Source organism: Balaenoptera physalus, assembly GCF_965194825.1.
Source record: "Balaenoptera physalus genome assembly, chromosome: 1".
Lineage (NCBI taxonomy): Eukaryota > Metazoa > Chordata > Mammalia > Artiodactyla > Balaenopteridae > Balaenoptera > Balaenoptera physalus.
This window is the reverse complement of record NC_138882.1, coordinates 182,424,651-182,448,144: the sequence shown is the minus strand read 5'-3', so window position 1 is coordinate 182,448,144 and position 23,494 is coordinate 182,424,651. Positions and strand designations below refer to the sequence as shown.

Below are 23,494 nucleotides of genomic sequence, written 5' to 3'. Positions count from 1 at the left end.
TCTAGTAGGCTCACTGCCCAGCTTCCCTTGTCCGAGTTCCCTTTGGCCCGCTGCCTGGTTTCTAGTTCCCCACTGCCCAGTGTCTTTCTCCACGGGGCACATGCCGCATGCCATGTGCCTGCTGGGCCTGGGGTGGCATGGGGTGGAGACAAGGTGGAAGGAACGAACCCTTGGCCCCTCCCGCCCTTGCCCACCTCCCAGCCCAGACCCTGAGCTGAGCAGGCTGACTGTGAGGTGCTAAATGGATCAATCGGGATGTGGAGGAGAAAGCGGTTTCCATGGCAGCGGCAAGAGTCTAGAGAAGAGAAGCCAGGAGAGGAAGGGGAGGGGGAGAGAGGGGGAGGGGTCACCATGGGAGGAGCAGGGGAGGGGGAAGTAGCTGGCCAGAGGGGCAGGGGAATGGGGTCAACAGAGAGACGGGGAGGTGGGATAGGGATTCGGGGCCTGAGGCTCAGTGTAGCAGCTGAACAGGGTGGGGAGGGCCAGGATGGATGGCACAGTGACCCCCATCTTGCATCAACCGGGCATCAACGAGGCCAGAGCAGCAGGGACAACTGATTCTAAATGTCGTCATCCAGCATCCTGGTTACTAACTTCCTGGGCTTGGGTAATCTAGGGATCCCACATTAGGATCCCTAGAGCTAGATGATTTCTTAGGAATTCATCTTTGGAAGATAAAATTTGATTTCCAAGGGGCGTTTTCCCACATTCGAAACAGGTCACTCCCTGTTTGCCCACTGGGAAATCCCAGCTGCCATCTCTGGAGCACGCCTCTGGGCAGGAATGAGGGGGGCCTTCCACAGTGATATTGTTTGAGCCTCAGAACAAAGGACTCACTGTGGCTCTGATGCAGAAGCTAAGGACCAGAGAGGCAAGGGACCTGTCTGAGGTCACACAGTCCTAGGAGGCTGAGCTAGATTTGGATGAGCATCTCCCCTCCCCAGTAAGTTCCCATCCAGCACAGAGGGTCCCTTGTCAGCATGAAATTCTAGGACCTAGGAGGATACAGCTCAGTGGTGGGCCAGTGGGAAGCAAGCCCCTTCCCTCAGAAAGTCAATGGAGGGGCAGAATGGGGTCTCACCTTGTCCTCACCCTAGCTGTCAGTGTAGTGAGTAATTGGACCCCAATTACAACACCTTAATGCTCATGGGCCAGAATCGCCAATCCACAAATCTGGGGCCAGGAGCAAGTCCTGAGATGAGTCTGAGGTTCCCTGGATGGGGGAGGGGAAGACCAATGGAGGGAGGGGGTTGGGAAGGGCGCTAGCCTGTTCTGGACCTTCTCCCCCTTGGCCGCTCTTCTCTGTTATCTCCCCTCCAACTACCAGCCCCGCATTTGATTGGAAGCCACAGATATTTCATACCCACTGAGTGGTTTCATGATGGAAACCATTTTCAGGTTGAAAAGGGGATGAAAATCACAGTAATGGCTTTTTTTTTTTTTGAACTTTTTTTTTTTGGCTGCGTTGGGTCTTCATTGCTGCCCTTGGCCTTTCTCTAGTTGCGGCGAGCGGGGGCTACTCTTCGTTGCGGTGCGCGGGCTTCTCATTGCGGTGGCTTCTCTTGTTGTCGAGCACAGGCTCTAGGCACACGGGCTTCAGTAGTTGCAGCACACAGCCTCAGTAGTTGTGGCTCACGGGCTCAGTAGTTGTGGCGCACGGGCTTAGTTGCTCAGCGGCATGTATAGGAATCTTCCCGGACCAGGGCTTGAACCTGTGTCCCCTGCATTGGCAGGCGGATTCTTAACCACTGTGCCACCAGGGAAGTCCCCACGCTAATGGCTTTTTAAAGGTTCTGGGGGAAAAAAAAAAAAGAGTTCAGGCAGTTTCTGAAAAGAAGGGGAAAAACACACAAAGAAGAAGGTAATAAAGCTCTCAGCGCTGAGGGAGGGGCTCAGCTCTTAGGTAAGGGGGCTTTTCGGCTGCCCCAGGTCCCCTGCCCAGAGCTCCCTCTCCCTCCGTCCCCTGCCTGGTTCGAGACAGCCTGTTCACCTCTAATGGGTGCTGCTCATGTGTCCTCAGGTGAGCCCACCACAGTTAGACTGGCCAGACCCTTGACTGGTTCCCCAGCCAGAGAGGATGTCTGGAAGGTGGTGGGGTCCCCAGCTGAGGGCTCCCAGCCCCATCGAGAGATTCTGACATGTCCTTCTCCTGCTTGGCTCGGGGAAGAAGTTGGACCCACACTCTCCAGCTTTGTGTTGTAAAAATAACACCAGATTTTTCTGGCTCTATGAGACCCTGACTCATTGAGACTCTGGCTCATGGCGATCACAGCGATAGTTCAGTGAACACCTATTATGTGTCCCCCATCCCCACCCCATTTGAGGGGCTCTGTAACACCATCACCAATCCTCAAACCACGCTGCAGGGGACCATCTGGGTCTATTTCCCGGGGCCCTTTCTGGGTCACCTGGCACAGGTGGCCTGGCCTCTCCATCCTTGACCCGCTGCTGACTGCTCTCTGGACCAAGGCAAGTCACTCCTCTCTCTAGTATGTTCGTTAGTTAAATGGAAGGTGACCAGCATCCTGATTTGCCTGGAGCTGAAGGGTTCCTGGGACAAGAAATGTTCAGTGCTAAAACCAGGAAAGTCCTAGACAAACCAGGACTTGCTAGCTGGTCGCCCTAGTTAAGACCAGGCTGGACCGGAAGATCTGATATTAAAGGAGCAAAACTCCCAGCCTCCTCCATGCACACCCTGTGCCCATAGGACGAATCCATTCATTCAAGGGAGAGTTTCCTTCCTCCGCCAGCATCTCTGCCTGGTGCAGCCCCCATAGCTGCCCACCTGCCGGGGGAATGTCTCCCCAGTCTGCTCCTGGAAAGGGCTTGCTGGAGGAGAAAATCCAGGGATTGGCCCAAAGGAAACGAGGGAATCATTTCTGACCACTTGGGGTTGAGGCTTCTCTTCACAGGCAGCTTCCCCAGGAGTGTATTAACCAGGGGAGGCGCAGGTCTTACCATTTCAGGTGACTTTAGCCAAGTTCACGCCAAATGGGATGAAACCATTTGCCCTGGATCTAAGTCTAGTCTCTGGGTCCCATTTTCTGAGCTGATCTTGAGGGTAGACTCACTTCCAGGAGGCCAGGAACGACTGAGAACACATCATCTCTTTCAGAAGCTGGGGCACAGGGAGCAGGTGCAGGTGTGGTCCAGGAGGGCAGAGTGAGATTCAGCATCAAGTCAGTGTAGAGTGAGGGCGATGGAGGCCACGTGGCCAGCTTTGGGGCAGGCCCTGGGGGTTTCAAGGACCCATGCAGAGCTGCAAAATCTATCCATCTCAAGCAAATTCCATTCAACAATATTCATGAGGGACATGCCATGTGTCAAGGCCTTCCAAGCTCTAGGTTCTGGTTGGTTTGGTGAAGCCAATGGAAGAGGACCTCCCAGTGTGTCTGGTGGGGGAGGGCAAGGTTAAACAGATGGATGGACCCAAGGCGAGGGAGAAGCGCTGAGGACCTGACGCTCGGGGCTTGCTGACCAGCAGCAGTAGCATCGCCTGGGAGCCTGTTCGAAACTTTCAAGTCCCGCCCCAGAAACCTACTAGAACCTGCATTTGAACTAGATCCCCAGGGGATTCTTGAACACATTCAAGTTTGAGCCTTATACCCCAGCACCTTCCCAGGGTCTCCTATAGAGGATCCCATCCCAAGATAGGGTCTAGGTCTAGACAGACCCTTTCTTGCCTGTCCCCAGGTGCTTTCCCAGACCTACTAGTTGCCACAAATGCTACCCCCAGTAGCCAGTCCATTTCTGAGTGCTGGGGGCGTTCGTGCAGCCATCCAGGGCCTGTGAAGGAAAAGGGCAGCCAGGGAGGGGAAGCAGCTGGGGCTAGCTGAGCAGGTGCACACCTGGGCAACTGGGCCAAACAAACAGACCTGAGCTGCCCACGGGCTCCCAGCCAGGCTCTGCAAACTGCACAGGTGCGAGGGAGGGGGCAGGGCAGATGCCTCAGCCCCCACCCCCATCCTTTGTCAGAGAATAGCGAACCTTTTTCAAGTGTCTTGTTAGCAAACATCCCAATAGCACCCACGGCTGCCAGACTTCACGGCCATTTTTATTAATTCTGTCTCAAGACTCTGCAGAAGTGGAGTGGGCTTTCTGTAATAGTTGCCCTGGCATCATGGGGCCATGACATTTGAACTTGGAGAGTAAGCAGGTGTTGGAGGGAGGGAGAAACAAGAGCCAGGCCTCAGGGAATGTGCCGCCAATCAAGGAACCATGGCAGACGCAGGAACAGTAAAACTTCATTGCTTTCCACTTGAGAGTTTTCCAGCAGGCATCACGGAAAGCTGGGCAAGCATTAGGCTAATAGGATTGCAGGGGGTGTGCTTAACCTACTTGCAAGAATGAACTATTCCCAGGCCCCTTAGAAGCTCCGTTTCTATGCAAACAATGGTTGTACAAATGAAAGGCTCTCATCTCTTCATTGAAGCGGAGCCTCAAAGGGCCAATTGCTACCTGAATCTTTTTCATTAGCCCAGAATGAGGTACTGTCTATATAAATGAAGACCTTTGCATGACAAAATGTTTTTTAAATAGGGTAGATTATAAAAGTTTGGTTCTGACAAGTCTTCTTCAGCAAATTCACTTGCTGAATTTTGGCAGAAGATGTGAGGCCACACACCCCTTTCTTCCCTCCATCCCTTCATCCTTCCCTCCCTTCCTCCTTTCTGGGTTTGGGGCCAGATCAAGGAGGGACCTACAGTCACACTGAGTTTGGGCTTGATCCTCCAGTGTATGGAAGCCACGGGAAGGTTTTAAATTGGGAAAGGACAGGCCAGATCCTCACTGTGAGAAGGTCACTCTGGCAGCAGGGTGGGGAGGGGACAAACTGGAGGGCCTCGGGCAGGGAGGCACGGCAAGAATGAAGACAAAAATGGAGCAGTTCCAGACAGAGCAGAATCAGTAGAGTGGAGGGAAGGAACTGACCATTGTGTCACCCGTCCTGCCAGCTCCCATCCCCAGAAAGAAGATTAGAAGAAAAGAGGGTCAGAGGCAAATGTCATGCACACTTTTCTCTTTGAGAAATCCCATAGCCCCCACCCTTCCTCCCCAACCTTTTTATCCACGTGGCCACACGATTCCCACAGGACTTGTTATCTGGGCTTGGAGCTCACCGCGGATTGAGAGGAGCATTTTAATAGTAGGAATAACGTAATGTAGAATGAGCTGCTTCTCAAGGAAGCACCCCCAAGCAGAGTGTGCAAAGGCAAAAAGCCATAAAAAGTGGAGAAGTCCTGGCTGTAGAAAACAGTTGAGCAACGTCTTAATGTTAAAATAAGCCCAGCCGTGCCACTCCTTGGTATGAACCCAAGAGAGATGAAAGCATACGTTCATACGAAGACGTGTCCGCATATGTTCATAGCAGCTTTGTTTGTAATAGTCAAATAGAGAGCAGCCCAAGCATCCATCAACAGGTCAGTGGATAGATAGGAGGGGGTATATCCATGCAATGGGAGGCCACTCAACCTTAAAAAGGAATGAACTATTGATAAAGGCAACAACATGAATGAATCTCAAATAACAGTGACGAGTGAAAGAAACCAAACAAAAAATAGGACATGCTCCATGGTTCAATTTATATGAAACCCTGAAAACGTGATCCTAGGAAACAGTGACAGAAAGTGAATCAATGGTTGCCTGGCATTGGGGGCAGAATGGGGGGATTACAAAAGGACACAAGGAAACTTTTGGGGGCGATATGTTCATTATCTTGATTGTGGCAAATGGTTTCGGTGGTGTATACATGTGGCAAAACCCATCGAATGTGTAAACTTTATGCACAGTTTATTGTTTGTCAATCAGACCTCAATAAAGCTGTCAATAAATTTTTTGGTTAAAGGCAAGGATCCCAGGAGACATAGTGCAGGGGCAAACTAACCTAACACATTGCACTACCCCTAAGCCATGGCGGGATGAGATCGGTGCTTGTTATGATGACCTTGATCCAGGGTCAACTTAACTAATGTTCAGCTGATTTCTCCTAGGAAGGAGGAGGCATATATGTAGACTCAACTAAAAAAAAGGCACCTTTATAGTGATGCCTGACGGTCCCCAACTTACGATAGTTCGACTTACCATGTTTCAACTTTACAATGGTGCAGAAGCGACATACATTCAGTAGAAACCGGGCTTCAGATTTTGAATTTTGGTCTTTTCCCGGGCTAGCCATACGCAGTACCAGACTCTCTTATGTTGCTGAGCAGGACAGCATGCTCCCAACCAGTCACAGGATCACGAGTGTAAACAACCGATACATTTACAAGCATTCTGTACCCAGGTAACGATTCTGTTTTTCACTTTCAGTATAGTGTTCAACAAATTGCATGAGATATTCAACACTTTATTGTAAAATAGACTTTGTGTTAGATGATTTTACCCAACTATAGGCTAAGGGAAGTGTCCTGAGCACAGTTAAGGTAGGTGAGGCTAAGCTATGATATTCAGTAGGTTAGGTGTATTAAATACATTTTCGACTTAGGATATTCTTAATTTTCAACTGGTTTATTAGGATGTAACCTCATTGTAAACTGAGGAAGATCACTATTGTTCTGTCTTCTTCCATGTTATGTACTCAACACCGTAAACATGGTAGACGCTTAATAGTTTGTTTTAAAAATTTAATACATTAATGGTGCAGGGGGAAAAAATCTGACAAGCGCCTACAGCATGCCAGGCTCTGCTCTAAGTGCATTTGCATGTCATTAATTTAGGTTTCAGGTCTCAGCAAAAGTCACTTACTGGATCATCTGATTTGCCAACAGTACAGGAAAAGTAACTCAGAGATCTGTTCCCTGTTTCATCCCAGCCCCACCCTCTGCTCCCAAGTCCACGATCTCCAGTCTGGGAGAATCTAGGACTCTTCCCAGTGGAAAGACAAAGTCAGGAAAGGAAAGATGATCAGAGGCTGTAGAGTCGTTATCAGGTGTGCAGAATGTGAATACAACTGGCTCAGCAAACTCCAGGCATCAGAATTAAGGGGCCCACTGGAAGCTGGAAGAAGGGAATTTAGGAAAATAAAAGACCATCCCATTTCTCCCAGCAGGGAGGAAACAGATGGCTCTCAAAACCTGGAGAGGTGGCAAGGCTCAAAACAGAAATATGCTCAAGAGCAGTGAAGGCAAATTCCGGTCCCAAGGAGCTCAAATTAATTTGCTGGGAAAGGAAGATCTGACTTACAGTGTGGGGATGGCAGTGGGGTTCCAGAGACCTTTCACGGGCTCTGGCATCCATCAGGCTTGGTTTCGAATCACAGCACCCACCTGCTCACTCTGTGACCTCCTCACATTCCCTCTTCTCTGGGTGCCTCAGTTTCCTCATCTATACAATGGGGATAATAATATTATTATTGCTATATAATACATACCAGAGCAGGTTTTATATACTGCATTGTAATAGGGTAGTGTCAAGGATCCAGGGAGATAGGGTAAAATGCTTAGCACAACGCCTCTCATTGTAAATCTCTATAAATACCAGCTCCTTCCAAAGGCTGTAATCCCACAAGGCAGATATTATAACACCCGGTTATCAGATGGAGAAACCGAAGCACAAAGAAGCCAAAGGGCCTTACCCAACCTCCCGCAGCTAGTCAGGGGCAGAGCCCAGACCAGAGCCCAGGGCACCTAACTCCTGGCCCTGGTAGCTTCTGCCGCCCTCATTCATACAGTGAATATTCCCTGAGCACCTACCACATGGCCAGGCTCGCCTTCAAGTAGCTCATATGCTTCTCTAGGATGGAAGACAAAAGGGTACCAACGTAGCATGATATGGATAGGTAGGTGCTCCCAGACAGACACAGCCCTGGGGAGGTGGAGAGGGACTCTGTCTGCACAGGGAGCAGCGGGCAGTCAGGGCAGCCTGCCTGGCAGAGGCAGCATCTGAATGTAAAGCCTTAGGACCACGATGTATCTAGTGATTCTAGTCCATTGGACTTTCAAGCCACGCCATTTTGCGCTAAGTCCTTGAAGTATCCCACGTAATCTTCTCAATTATCTGATGGGGAGGGATCATAAATGGGGAAAGTGAGACTCAAATGCTAGGCTTTGAAAGATGGCTAGAGGCTTGCTGTGTAGATAAGAAAGGAAAAGTGGTCCAAGCAGAGGGAACAGCCTGGGCAAGGAGGCACAGAGGCAGGAGACAAATCCTTGGCATCTCTGTGTCTACCCCTTCCCCCACCCCTAAGGCTCAGCACAGGGCCTGGTACGCAGTAGGTGTAAATACTTGCGCTGAATATGGACAGCCTACAGTCCTGGCCCTGGGCCTTGTAAAGCCCCAGTGACCAGCTCTTGCCTGGCCTCACTGGAGCCACAGGGACAGCCAGTGGGGTCTCCGCTATCTCTGTGCCCAGCTTTTCAAAATCACAATTACTCGCCTGCCCTTCGGAACCACTGTCAGTGTTGGTAAACTCCAGCTGCTAAACTGCATTACGCTGAACTCGCCGGAAACCTTTGCCATTATTAATAGTTTATTGATTGCAGCCCATGGCTGATGAGAGCAGAACTTCTCACCCCCAGCCCCCTTGGGGCCCTGCTATCTGCGGAAGGCCTTCTAGCCAGCATGCAGATCAATGCCACTCAAATCTGGAGAAAGGGGGTCTCTGGGCCACTTAATCCACTTTAGAAGGATAACACTGAAGGCACAAGCTCAGATGAGGCGCTGAGAAGAGGCGGATTGGTCCAAATCAAAGCTGTGACTGGAAGCTCTTGGATCTGCAGACAAGAACCAGAATCTGCCTTGGGGTGGGGAAGGGGATGGGGTGCTGCATGGCTTGCAGCAGAGGGAGGCTCACACCATAGCCTCCTGGAAGGTCTCACCATCTACCCATTTAGCAACTATTGATTGAGTACCAACCATGATGGCAAGCACTGTGCAAGGCCCTGGGATACACTGGTAAGCCAGCTGGATGCAGACCTTGCCTTCATGGATTTTATTGTGCATGGTGTGGGGGAGGAGGACATTCGTGAGTTACAAACATGTCATTAAGTTACAATGTAGACAAGAACTGCTCAGGAGAGGCACGCAGAGACCTGCTGTATCAGTCAGCTATGGATACATAACAAGCAGTCCCAAATGAGGATGGTTTAAAGCAATGTATTATAGCTCACGAGGTTGGAGTTGGCTAGGTTCAATCCTGAGTGTGGCCTTGGCTGGACCAGCTGGGCCAAGTGGGGCCTCCCTCCACTTGCTCTCAGCCTCCATCAGAGGCTTGTTCTCAGGACAGAGGCAGAGGGAAAGAGAGAGAGAATTCTTTTGAAACTTGGAATTTGCACACCATCATTTTCACCCCATATTATTGGTCGAAGCAAGTCACAAGGCCAAGAATGGGGGAATAGACTCCACTTCTAGGTGAGAGGAACTATAAAGGCATTTCGCAGGATACAGGGAGGCTGTTAATCCAGGCCATCAATGCAGTCGATCTACCACAGCCACCTAGACCTGGTGGTCACTTTCTAAGTGACCTTTGTAACTTGAAGGATGTAGCCAGGGGAAGAAAATGCAATATTCTCAGGAAAACAGACTGCTGCAATCAAAAGTGCTGAATCAAAAAAGATACTTGACTCAATTCACCTAGGACTGTCACCTATGAGGGATCCTGGATGGGATTCTGGAACAGAAAAAGGACATTAGTGGGAAAACTGGTGCAATTTGGATAAAGTCTGGAGTTGAGTTAATAGCGATGTATTAACACTGGTTCTTAGTCTGACAACAGTACTATGGTCTTGTAAGAGTTAGCAATGGGAGAAATTGGGTGAGAGGTGTTTGGGGACTGTATTCTCTGTGCAGCTTTTCTGTAAATCTAAAATAATTTCATAATTAAAAGTTTCTTTTTGAAAAAAAGAAACTTGGCACATGGGAGGAATGGAAAGAATGCCATTGTCACTGGAGGATGGGGGAGCTGGGATATGGCAAGAACCAACTGTGCTGAGCCTTGTTGGCCCAGATAAGGATTCTGGTCTTTATTCAAAGAGCAGAGAGAAGCTTTTGAAGGGCCTTAGGTAGGGGAGTACCATTAATCCCATTTGCATTTGAAAAGATCTGGGTTCTACCTTGGTGCACAGATCAGGAGGGAGATTAGCAGGGGCAGAGAAACCAGTTAGCTATTCATCCCATATTCCAGGTGAGAAAAGATGTTGACAGTGGAGATACAGGGGAGAGGATGGTTCAGGACATAGTTAAGATGCAGAACATCCAGGACTCGGTCACTGACTGTGTTTGGGGAGTATAGAAATGGGAGATATCAAGGATGGTGCCCAAAGTGTGACTTGGACCTCTGGCAGAGAACAGGACCATTCGTGGAGGAAGAAACATCCGAGGCTGTAGAAACAGTCCTAAGCAAAAAGCCGCCTCCTTCATAAAGCACCAATCCAGATGGCCCCTGAGCTGTCTTCTATACCACCCGTATTGTGTCACCCAAACATATTGCTTGTGTTACTGTCACCTGAACACGAGTGTAGTGATTGCCTAAACACGTCACCTGTGTCCCTAGCACAGAAATACATCTTCTGCGTATATCACCCTATGTGGCGGTTACCTGTGCATTTCCACCTGTGTGTCAACCGTGTCGTTATTATCTGTAGCTGCCAGCTCCATGTGTCCCTCGAGCCTGTTTCTTTACAGAGCTGTCACCTGAGCATGTCACCTGTACACATGTCCCCTACACAAGGCCTTTAAGAAAGTTGCCTCTATAACAGGCACCTATGAGTGTCACCTAAACATGTCACTCTAGATGACTGTCATTCAGCAACCTGCCCAGTAGAGAGGCTATTTTTTTTCAGTCTAGCTGAGTTACAAACAAAGAAAATAGTTCCCAGAGGGGAGACAGTTCCCTGCTGCTTCCGCGCTCACAGTGTTCTTTTCTTCTGAGATGGGAGGCAACATCTTTCCCACAAAGCTTCCCTGATCAAAAGCTCCCCGTTCTTTAAGTCCTTTTGCAACAGTCGGTAGACCAGATGTCAGCCTCTGTGTATTCTATGTAAATGAAGGTGTTTGTTTATGCTAATGTGGGCTGGGCGATGGGAGGGAAGGAGACTCTGTTAGATGGGCTGGCTTCCTCCATGAGACACGGGGATGGAGAGAGAGGCTGGGCGCCCAGGTGTGTGCATGTGGGCACGGAGGGTGGGGGACAGTGAGTCACAGGAAAAAGTAGCTGGAAGACAAAGATGGGGGTGGGGACAGCTGAAAGGAGAGGAGAGAGGAGTGACTCTGAGGTTAGATTGCTCAGTAGAAACAGATGGAGAGAGAGGCTTAGCTGATGGAGAGGGAAATGTGTTAGCTTCGGGGATGGACACGAAGAGCAGAATTGAAGGGACCCCCCTTCTTGGCGGCAGGGCTGGTGCAGGCATCCAGGCACCCAGAGCCTGTGCTCTCAGCCAACGCCCTCTTCCTCCACCGGGGTTCTGATAGGACTGCTGGGCCAGTTTGATGGGTAGAGCACTATGCTTGGCATTTACTAGGATTCTATGAACATGAGCTTCTTCCCCTGGGTTTCTGCTGTGGCGTGAGAACCTCCAAGACCCAAACCCAGAGACCCCACTTTCTTTAAGTTGTGGCCAGAATAGGCTCCCCTTCGGCTGCATGATGAGGCCCAGAGAAGGCTAGAACTTGCTGGAGGACACACAGATTTCCCTGGTGCAGCAGCAACATAGCTTCTGAACTCCAGGTCAAGGCTCTTCCCCTTCAAAGTGTCCAGATCTCACTTCCCAGGAATCCCCTCTCCCTCATAGGGCATCACAGGATCCAGGAACAACAGGTAATGGTCCTGCGACCATTTTAATGTGACATTCCTGCTCGCAGAGGTCTTGCAGTAACATCGTCACATTTAATCCTCACTGCAGTCCTGCAAAGCATCAGCCCGATATTTTAGATAAGAAGTGGAGGCTCAGAGACAGCATGGCTTACACAAGGTCACACAGCGTACCAACAGTGGGGGCAGGATTTGAACTTGGCTCTCTCTAACCCAATGTCAGAGAGGAGTGAGGAAAGAGCTTCCCCGGTGACACTTCCATGGGGAGAGAGAACAACAAACCAACTCATTTTATCGTGGTCTGACCCTGTAGACCCTGTAGAAGGATCTAGAACAGAAATCGTCAAACTACAGCCTGCAGCCTGTAAACCAAGAATTTTTTTACATTTTTAAATGGTTAGAAAAAAATGGAGAAACAGAATAAGATTTCATGGCACATGAAATTGTATGAATGCAAGATTTGATGATTATAAATAAAGTTTTATTGGAACACAGCCACGCTGGTTCACTTACTAAGCATGGCTGCTTTTGCTCTACAAGAGCAGAGTTGAGTAGTTGTGACAGAGACTGTAAAAACAACAAAGCCTAAAATTTTTACTCTTTATTTTTACTTTTTTTTTTTTTAAGATTTTTTTATGTGGACCATTTTTAAAGTCTTTATTGAATTTGATACAATATTGCTTCTGTTTTGTTTTGGCTTTTTTTTTTTATGTTTTGGTTTTTTGGCCGTGAGGCATGTGGGATCTTAGCTCCCCGACCAGGGGTCGAACCCACACCCCCTGCATTGGAAGGTGAAGTCTTAACCACTGGACTTCCAGGGAAGTCCCAATATTTTACTCTTTATAGGACATGTCTGGAAGAAGGTTTGAGGGAGCATCTCCTGTCCTCGTGGGTCGACTCCTCTGAGAAGGCCTCTTGACAACCTTGGGCAGAACCAGCTGCTACCCGCTCACTCTATGCACGGATAAGCTCACCCTTTCCTATGGGATTTGGGTTTTTTTTTATGAAATATAGTTGATTTACAATGTTATGTTAGTTTCAGGTGTACAGCAAAGTGATTCAGTTATATATATATATATCTATATATATTTATATATAGATACTCTTTTTCAGATTCTTTTCCATTATAGGTTATTACAAGATATTGAATATAGTTCCCTGTGCAATACTGTAGGTCCCTGTTGGTAATCTATTTTATATATAGAAGTGTTATATGTTAATCCCAAACTCCTAATTTATCCCTCCCCCCACCTTTCCTCTTGGGTAACCATAAATCTGTTTTCTGTGTGAGTCTATTTCTGTTTTGTAAATAAGTTCATTTGTGTATCATTTTTTAGATTCCACGTATAAGCAATACCATATGATATTTGACTTCGTCTTACTTCACTTAGTGTGATAATCTCTAGGTCCATCCATGTTGCTGCAAATGGCATTATTTCTTTTTTATTTTCTTTTTTATGGCTGAGTAATATTCCATTGTGTGTGTGTGTGTGTGTGTGTGTGTGTGTGTGTGTGTGTGTGTGTATATCACATTTTCTTTTTTTTTTAACATCTTTACTGCAGTATAATTGCTTTACAATGGTGTGTTAGTTTCTGCTTTATAACAAAGTGAATCAGCTATACATATATCCCCATATTCCTTCCCTCTTGCGTCTCCCTCCCACCTTCCCTATCCCACCCCTCTAGGTAGTCACAAAGCACTGAGCTGATCTCCCTGTGCGGGCTGCTTCCCGCTAGCTATCTATTTTACATTTGGTAGTGTATATATGTCCATGCCGCTCTCTCACTTTGTCCCAGCTTACCCATCCCCCTCCCTGTATCCTCAAGTCCATTCTCTAGTAGGTCTGCATCTTTATTCCCGTCTTGCCCCTAGGTTCTTCATGACCATTTTTTTGTTTGTTTTTTAGATTCCATATATATGTGTTAGCATACGGTATTTGTTTTTCTCTTTCTGACTTACTTCACTCTATATGACAGACTCTAGGTCCATCCATCTCACTACAAATAACTCAATTTCGTTTCTTTTTATGGCTGAGTAATATTCCATTGCATATATGTGCCACATCTTCTTTATCCATTCATCTGTTGATGGACATTTAGGCTGCTTCCATGTCTTGGGTATTATGAATAGTGCTGCTATGAATATTGGGGTGCATATATCTTTTTGAATTATATTTTTCTCTGGATATATGCCCAAGGCTGTGTTTGCTGGATCATATGGCAACTCTATTTTTACTTTTTTTTTTTTTTTTTTAACATGTTTATTGAAGTATAATTGCCTTACAATGGTGTGTTAGCTTCTGCTTTATAACAAAGTGAATCAGTTATACATATACAATATGTTCCCATTTCTCTTCCCTCTTGCATCTCCCTCCCTCCCACCCTCCCCGTCCCACCCCTCTAGGTGGTCACAAAGCACCGAGCTGATCTCCCTGTGCTATGCGGCTGCTTCCCACTAGTTATCTGTTTTACATTTGGTAGTGTATATATGTCCATGACACTCTCTTACCCTGTCACATCTCACCCCACCCCCTCCCCATATCCTCAAGTCCATTCTCTAGTAGGTCTGTGTCTTTATTCCCGTCTTGCCACTAGGTTCTTCATGGCCTTTTTTTTTTTTTTTCCCCTTAGATTCCGTATATATGTGTTAGCATACGGTATTTGTTTTTCTCTTTCTGACTTACTTCACTCTGTATGACAGACTCTAGGTCCATCCGTCTCACTACAAATAACTCAATTTCGTTTCTTTTTATGGCTGAGTAATATTCCATTGCATATATGTGCCACATCTTCTTTATCCATTCATCTGTTGATGGACATTTAGGCTGCTTCCATGTCTTGGGTATTATGAATAGTGCTGCTATGAATATTGGGGTGCATATATCTTTTTGAATTATATTTTTCTCTGGATATATGCCCAAGGCTGTGTTTGCTGGATCATATGGCAACTCTATTTTTACTTTTTTAAGGAACCTCCATCCTGTTCTCCATAGTCCCATGGGATTTGGGGCGTTGATAGCTTCCCTGCCTCCTTGTCCATTGGGATGGGGGATGGTCCTTGGAGACAAGAATTTTACTGTGTTTCTTCTCAAGTCTCCAGGGCCACGCATAAAGTGATAGCATGGCCGTGTGGAGAGAGGAGTTCAGATTCCCATCCTGGCTCTTAATAGCCATATTCGGGGGGGGAGCGGCAATTACATCCCCTCTGGAGTCTCAGTTTCCATGTTTATGAAATGGGAAGAGCGATTCCTGTGGCGGGGGGCAGCTGTGAGGAATGAGTGAGCTGATGGACTAGGTGACAGTTTTGAGCCTGAACCGCATGACAGGCGCCTCAGTCCATGTCATCCTCAGGGGCCCCTGGGAGTGGGCACGTCACCATCCCTGGTCCAGCAGCTGAAAGGAGCACAGATTTTCCTCTAGTTGAACACACAGCCCACACCTTCATCCTCTGAAGCATCGGGCACAGGGCCTGGCATACAGTCGGTGTTCCATAAACGTTTCTTCTCCGCCCAGCACAGCATGTGGGCATTGGATGGTGGGTCCAGGAGCGTTGCTGAGAGAAGGCTGGATGGTGGGGCTTTGGGGTTGGTTTACTGCAGTGCTGTGACTGCCAGCCCCAGACAACGAACCCTCATCCTGCTCCTCTGCCTCCCCGCAGGCTGCCCGAGGTCCGCATCTCTGACAACGGTCCTTACGAGTGCCACGTGGGCATCTACGACCGCGCTACGAGGGAGAAGGTGGTCCTGGCATCAGGCAACATCTTCCTCAACGTCATGGGTGAGTGCAGGGCTCTTGGCACTGGCGTCACTGTGTGCGTGCACGTGTGCCTGTGTGTGTGTGTGTGTGCACGCGTACCCACGCACACAGAGGGGCTGTCCTGGGAACCACCTGCCAAAATGCCTGCTGTGCTGGCAGTGGACCCTCTTCTCTCCCACCCTTGCCCTCGAGGGCAGGAGGCCAGCCATGCTGAGGTGTGACTGGTGTGGCCTCTCAGGAACCCCTTCTCCTACCGGCACTGACACCCGGACCTGAGGAAGGCAGGGCTGTGCCTCATCCCTGCAGCCTCATGGACCAGGCACTTTGAAGGGGCTCCGACATGTTGATTGGAATGGATGAGGGGTACTGAGACTTCCTGAGGGGCAGCAGCCTGCCGCAGCCTCTGGGCCTCAGTTTCCCCTTCTGTAAGATGGGGGTGGGATGCAGGCCTAGTGGATCACTCATGGATCTCCTAGCCCCAGGCTCTGCGACCTGGTGAGGTCACGGGGAGAAAATACTGAGTTGTATGGGCACCTTTCCCAGGTGAAAGCCAGGAGCCACGTTCATGGAAACACCTGTAGCAAAGTGCAGTGGGGGTGGGCACTCCCCCGGGGGGAGGACAATCCAGGAGGCTCCAGGGTGGGGGAGGGGGTTGAGACAGCATCTCAGTGATGATGCCTACCTACTGCAGAGAGAACGTTCCCTCCCTGTGCCTCCCAAGCCTTTTCCAGGACATTGAAGCATCAGGGGACAAGTTAGAAAGCGTGCTGGACTGGATGTCAGGGTTCCTGGGTTCCCACCCTGTGTCTGTGCCTCCACTTCTACATCTGTAAAATGGGGATAAGAATACTAGTGCCTGTCTCTGGCTGGCTGTGTCCCCTACCCAGCCCCGGTTTCCCCACTTATAAAACAAAGCCTTTCTCCATGCGGTCTCAGAAGCCCCTTCCAGCGCTGACGTTCTTGCCGGGCACAATCTTGGGTTCTGGGTCAGCTCTGCTGCCAGGATTCTAGGCACTTGGCCTTGACTCCGGACTCTGTGTTCCCTGATTTTCTTATCAAATGATATTTATCAGGGAAACAAAGCTTGCCATACTCGGGCAGTCAGTGAAAGCATAAAGGCCTCGTGGAAGCCACTGCTTCTGGGGAAATGGAAAACCTCCAAAGGCCCAACCTCCAGAGGGACATTGAATCCTGTAGAAGCAGCAGCACGCGGTGTGTTCTGGCTTCCTGGGGGACAGGCCATGGCCAGGAGGTGGCAGTGCCAGGAAAACCTCCCCTCTTGCAGTCGCCCGCCCACGGAACGGCTTCTGTAATACTTGGGCAAGGAGTGTTCTTGGTACCCAGCCCTAGGCTGGTCACACCAGGGAGGCCGGTGCAGATGAAACTCGGTTTGTTCCATCAAGGGGCTCCCAGTCTGATGAGGGATGTGTACTCAAATGTTTATTCATCAGATATTTATTGGGCACCTACCACGTGCCAGGAAATGGCCATATACTTTCAACAGGAAACATCTTTGTCCTTGGGAGTTTGCATCCAGTGCATGAGACAAGCATAAAACACATGTGCAGATGGGTAAGTGAGGTGATTATGGAGAGTGATAAATACTGGGAAGAAAATCACGCAGGGTAATGGGTCACGAGTGACTACAGGGGAGGTGGCAGCCAGTTTAGGGAGGGGGCTCAGGGAAGGCCCCTGGAGGCCACGGGGTTAAGTGCTTTCCGGACCTTAGGTCATTTAGTCCTCACAGCCAACCCAAGAGGAGGTACTAGTACTATTATCCCTATTTTGCAGACATAGATATAGAGGCACAGAGAAAGCAAGCAACTTGCTTGAAGTCACACAGCAAGGATCACAAAACCTTCCTGTGAGACCAGGCTGCTTAGTGTTGAGGCCAGAACCCAGGTGTCTTGACTCCTGGGCCAGCTCTGTTGCACTGACGGAGGCAGTGTGGACGGTCCAGCTGAGGCTTTGCTCTCTGGTGCCTGTGAGCAAGGCCAGAGTCCTCAGAGCCACCTCGGCTACGAGGTTCATGCCCCTCACCCATTCACCAAAGGCTCCTGAGCAGGTGACTGTCCCTCTGTGGCCTCGGTTTCCTCATCTGTACAATGAGGTGGTAGAACCAGATAACCCTAAACCTCCTCTGCTAGTTCCAACTGAGGCACAAAGAGGTCTCGTGGGACCAGCCCGGCTTGCACAGCTGGCCTGACACTCCCAGCTGACGAAGGTGCTGTGCTCCCAGTAGGCTCTGGGGAGCAAGGGACTTTGTACTTCTGGGCTCCTCCCAGAGGGAGGTGGCAGTCAATCCAGGGATGGGGCAGACAGCTCCCGGGATCCCACTTACTGAGCAGGAGGCTGAGGCTACCAGGAGGGGCCAGAGAGGGGCAGGGCCAGGAGTCCCACCCTCACCCGCCCCAGTGCCCCCAGGAAGGCTCTGACCCCTAGAAGTTCAGCGCATCCCGGGGTGGGATTCTCCTTGGAATAGCAACCCCCCCATCTCAATCAATCCTCTGACTGTCCCCAGTGCTCAGAGGTCACCGTGCTTGTCACTGGTCCCTACAGCCTAGCTGTCCCGTGATGGGTCAAGTCCACCGGTGCTTGCCACGTGGGCAGGACCTGATGCCTTGCCCCACCACGGCATGTGCCTGACAGTGTGTGAGCTTCCAGCTTCATGCGCGTTTTCCGACAGAATCCTGGCGACAGCCTGTGAGCTGGGAGATGTTATAATCCCTGTTATATGAGGGGAAATGACTTGTCTAGGGTCATAACAGCCATCTGAGGCCAAAGCCCGTGGTCTAAACCAGTGGTTCACAAACTTGAATGAGCATCAGAATTGCCTGGAGGGCTTGTGAAGATACAGATTGCTGGGTCCCGCCCCCAAAGCTCCTAATTCAGCAGATCTGGGGCGGGGCCCAGGAATCTGCATTTCTCACAAGTTCCCAGATGATGCTGATGCTACAGGTGCCAGGACCGTGCTTTGAGAACCACTGGTCTAAACCACTGGTCTAAACCTCTAAGTCTTCAAAAAATACCAATTCTGTATATATCTCTATTGATATCTATATCAATACATGCATCAACAGCTGTATCTATACTCTTATCTATATGCGAATGTATTTCTCCTTCCTCCTTACGATTCTCACCTCACCCCAGACACAGGAGAATGCCCCATCTGCATACAAGTTAAGGACACGCGGGTTTGGAGCTGAGTCCCAGATCCACCATGCAACCGTGCATTCATTAGCTTCCCTGGGCCTCTGTCTCCCCATCTGTAAAATAGGGGTAAGGATGCCTCCTTCCTAGGATGATTGTGAGGTTTAAATTAGAAAAGGTTTGCAAAACATCTGGCCCAGCACGAGGCAGCTAAGAGGTTCAGTAGGTCAGATTTTACTGTCTTTATTAACATTGTCTCCGGCCTGCCTGCTCTTGGGCACGGCTGTGGCTGCCTCTTTCTTGCTCCTGGTTTTAGCCCTGGCGCAGAGAAGTCCCATCCACCATTCCTGCCTCCAGGGAGCTTTAAGCCAGTCTGAGAAATGAATGCTCACAGCTTTGTGCCCACTGGCTCCTTGGAAAGGGTGTTCAGTCCTGCCCTGTTTCTGGCTGTCAGGGTGGCCGGCCTCTGTGTGACCATCCGCCTGTGGGTCTGCCTATCCAGGCATCCCATGTCCAGGGGAGGAGCCAGGATACATACCAAGTTTGAAAATGACAGCCACACCTCAATCTTGGCCAGTTTGTGACAGTTCCACGGTGCTTCCCATAGAGCATGTCGCCTGATCCTCACCACGGCCCCTCAGGGGCAGAATAACCATTATCCGCAGTTCCCAGATGAGAAGACTGAGGCTCAGGGAAAGGAAAGGATTGGCTCTGGGCCCCGCAGGGCTGTGGCTGTCCCTGTCCCAGAGCAGCGTGGCTTCTGAGGCCCAGCAAGGTCCGGACTGGTGAGGGGAGGGCTGGGAGAGACAGTGGGGCTGAGTGTAAGGCAGTTTCCCGTGTAGTATCTCCCATAACCCCGGCAGCCACATCAGCCCATGAGGCAGAAACTGCACTGTGCCCACTGCATAGACCCAGGCACAGAGAAGGAAGTGGCTTACTTAGCCAAGGTTGGGAGGATTAAATGAGATGATCCACAGCACAGAATGTTCTGAGCCCACGCACAGTCCGAGTGACCCATAAATAGTATCTCTCTACAAACTACTATATATCAAAGAGATGAAAAACAAGGTCCTACTGTATAGCACAGGGAACTATATTCACTATCCTGTAATAAACCAAATGGAAAAGAATATGAAGAAGAATATGTATATATGTATAACCAAATCACTTTGCTGTACAGCAGAAATTAACACAACATTGTAAATCAGGGAATTCCCTGGCTGTCCAGTGATTAGGACTCCATGCTTTCACTGCCCAGGGCCTGGGTTCAGTCCCTGTTCAGGGAACTGAGATCCCACAAGCCGTGCGACACAGCCAAAATAATAATAATAATAATAATAATTTTAAAAAATAAATAAATCTCTAAAAAACCATTGAAAATCAACTATACTTCAAAATAAATAAATGAATAATAATATCACTCACAACAAATAGTGATCGGGTCAGTTAAAAATCAGACACAATTAGAAAGGTTTAAAAATTGCCCCCCCTCCCCCTTCCTCCCCCATGACTGTCTCCTTTAAATATATTTCAAGGCAGGTTTCAAAAATTAAAGTCAACTCATTGTTTTGGCCTGTCTGTGGCATTGCATAGAAAGACCCTTTCTTGTCACACACACGCACACAGAGACCTTCCCTCCAGGTAAGTGGAGGTCATTGAAAGCTGGGGTCTCCTGTGGGCCTAAGCCCTGAGGTCTCCTAAGGGACCCTAAGGTCTGTGCAAGGAACAGTGGGGCAAGACGGCCCCTGTCCAATTTGGGGGTCAAAGGGAAACTTCCCAGGACAGTGGGGAGAGGGCAGCCGAGAGGGTGGGCAGCGCCCAGGCCCCCACCTACATCAAAAGCACAGAGCAGGTCCGCCGGAGAACCGGGCACCGCAGCCCGCTCTCGCCAAGCCTGCATCCATCCAGAACATTCTAACGCGCTGTTTCCAGAGGCCTCTGGGTGGATGTCAAAATGCGAGCGCAGCTGTAATTTCACGCCTATAACATCCCCGCTGCGTGGTGGGGAAAGACATTTGGGAGCCCCATGGGTGACACCAAGGGTTCGTGCTGCACACGGTCATTAAAATGTTTTTATCTGCGCAGCAGATAAATTGTAAGCCAGTTTGAAAGTTGCGTGCTGGGCCCTGGGAACACACTGTGCACAGTCACGGAAGGCTCTCGGAGGCTTTTCTTGGGGGTGTAGGTTATGCGGGGGAGCGTGTTCAGGCTGGGACGTTACCATCACTTAAATGTTGAGAGGCCCAGACACTCCCACCTGCTGAAGCCAAAAGAGGCTGTTCTGGTTTCGCCGCAAGACCAAGCAAGGCACAGGGTTTCTCCGCCACCCTCGCCGTGCAGAGTTGCCACTGAGGGGGCCTTTAACCCAGAGCTAATAATCAAGGTCACTAGCCATCAAGCACGGCTATCTGCCCAGCCTTGTGTGCTGAGTATTCAATCCATGGTTCATCATGTGACCCTCAGGAGCACCTCCGGAAGTAGGCATTGTCACCCCCATTTTACAGATGAGGAAACGGAGGCTCTGAGAGTTTAAGGGGCTCACCCACATGAGTGCCAGAGCTGGGGCTCCCAGCAGGTCTGCCTGAGACCAGAGCTGCTGTTCCTAACAGCATCTCCGAGCTCCCAAGGGGAAACATCCCAACCTTTGGCACAAAAGCTGTTAGTGAAACAAATGTCAAGCAAGCATGCGGGGAAAGGGGGGGGAGCAGTGCAGAGTAGAGAGAGTGCAGACCTTGGGGAGACTGAGCCCCAACTGGGAGCGCTTGGCACTCAAAACTCAGATAGCCAGTGGGGCTGTTGTCCCTCTAGGGGGCTGGCAGGAGTCTGGGGGCAGGAAGAGCACGTCCATCAGTGCCCCCCACTCTCCATTCCTGTGCCCCAGTCCCCGTGAGTGGTTCCCCCATCCGCGCCTACCCAGCGCCCCCTCACTGCTTAGACCCTGTGAACGGAGCCCTGAACTTGGAGTCCAGCCGACCTAGGTCCCAATCCAGGTCAGTGCCCACGTGTGACATGGACAGTCCAGTATTGAAGTTTCCTGTCTGGTGAAAACAATATCAGAATGTCTTTTTGGCTGAGATATATTAGAAGGTGACTTGGCTGTCCACACACACAGGCATTCTAAATCTCACTTATTCATTCATTTTTCATTCACTCATTTATTTACCAAATATTTATGGAGCACCTGGTACATTCAGGTGCTGTCGTATGCATGGGAACTCAGCTTCGGCAATCAGACAGACAAAATTCCAAGTCCTCAAGGAACGGTCAGTGCAGGAAGGGAGGCAGACACGAACAAGTAGACAGCTGGGACCTGTGATATGTCAGAGGGCAGTCAAGCAAAGCAGAGGGAAGTGGGGCTATTGTAAACAAGGTGGACAGCAAGGCCTCTTTAAGAAGGTGACACTCAAAGAAGGTGAGGCCCGAGCCCTGTGGGTTTCATGCCTTCATGAAACCAATTCAACGGCTACTTACTTATTCATCATCTCCCCCGTGCCAAGCAGAGCTCTAGGTGCTGAGGACACGTCCCATTGAGGGAGGTGGCTCATGGTACAGATGCAGAAGCAAGGTTTGGGGATTGTGCTGCATCCCCAGGGCCGCCCATAACACGTGATCATAATCTGGGGGCTTAAAGCGAAAGGAATGTATTCTCTCGCAGTTCTGGAGGCTAGAAGTCCAAAATCAAGGTGTCGGCAGGGCTATACTCCCTCTGACAGCTCTAGAGAAGGGTCCTTCCTTGCCTCTTCCAGCTTCTGGTGGTTGCCAGCAATTCTCAGCATCCTTGACTTGTAAACGCATCATTCCCATCTCTGCCTCCATGCTCACCTGGCGTTCTCCCTGTGTGCGTCTGTGTCCCTGTGTCCCAATTTCCCTCTCCTTGTAAGGACACCAGACAATGGATGAGGGCCCACCCTGATCTATTATGACCTCATTTTAACTTTACATCTGCAAAGACCCTATTTCCAAATAAGGTCCCATTCACAGGGTAAGGACTGCAACATATCTTTTGGGGGGACACAATTAAACCCACAACAGTAACTGACTCAGGAGGGAGCAGGGCAGATTCACTGTCTGATTCCAAAGCCCATACTCTTGGCTCCCAACCACAAGAGTAACTCTTCGTTGTGTGTTTGCTCACCTGCCAGGCACCGTGCTAAGCTTTTCATAAGTTAACTTATTGAACAGTCGCGACAGCTCTGGAAGGAAGGTACCACCACTTCCCTTTTGACAGATGAAGAATCTGAGAGGTTACATCACTTACCCAGGCCACCCGGCCAGCTAGTGCCAGAGCAGGGGTAAATGCATCCTATACGCTTAACCACTCCACTCTACTAGAGGTCACAGAGTATTGTTAGGCATTAATAAAATGTTCTGTCTTGGGATCCCTGTGTCTCTTCTGGAGGCTTCCAAGTGAGGTTGGCAGATAAAGGTAGAACTTTGCAACCCGAGGCCACAATGGCACCAAACCACACTTTATGCTTTTCTAAACCTGAGGCCAGGGGACACGGAGAACAGTTGTTAATAAACTTTGCATAGCTTGTCTTTTTTTTTTCAGTGTGTTTTACTGAATTTTTATTAAGTGCATCTGGTGCTTTTTTCCCCCTTGTTTTTGTTTAAATTGATATTTATTGTGATAGAATTCACATAACATATAATTCACTCATTTAAAGTACACGATTCAGTGGTTTTCTGGCCTGGCCTTGTGGAAATGGGCTCAGCCTCTGTCATCCCCCAGCCTGCCTGTAGCTCTCACCAGCCCCAGAGTGAGTTTCTTCTAATGGAATAAAATAGAGTGCAGAAATAAACCCTCACATTGATAGTCAACTGATTCTCGACAAGGATGCCAAG

The 23,494-nt window shown here is 49.5% G+C and overlaps 1 protein-coding gene across 2 annotated transcripts in view; it reads left to right on the top strand.

The window, feature by feature from the left end:
* IGSF21 (immunoglobin superfamily member 21) overlaps nt 1–23,494 on the top strand; it is a 247,772-nt gene that overhangs the window by 190,334 nt on the left and 33,944 nt on the right. For both annotated transcript variants that reach the window (XM_082451740.1, XM_082451741.1), the window contains exon 4: nt 15,402–15,520. In XM_082451740.1, coding sequence (XP_082307866.1) covers nt 15,402–15,520 — 119 coding nt within the window. The remainder of the gene's footprint in view (nt 1–15,401; nt 15,521–23,494) is intronic.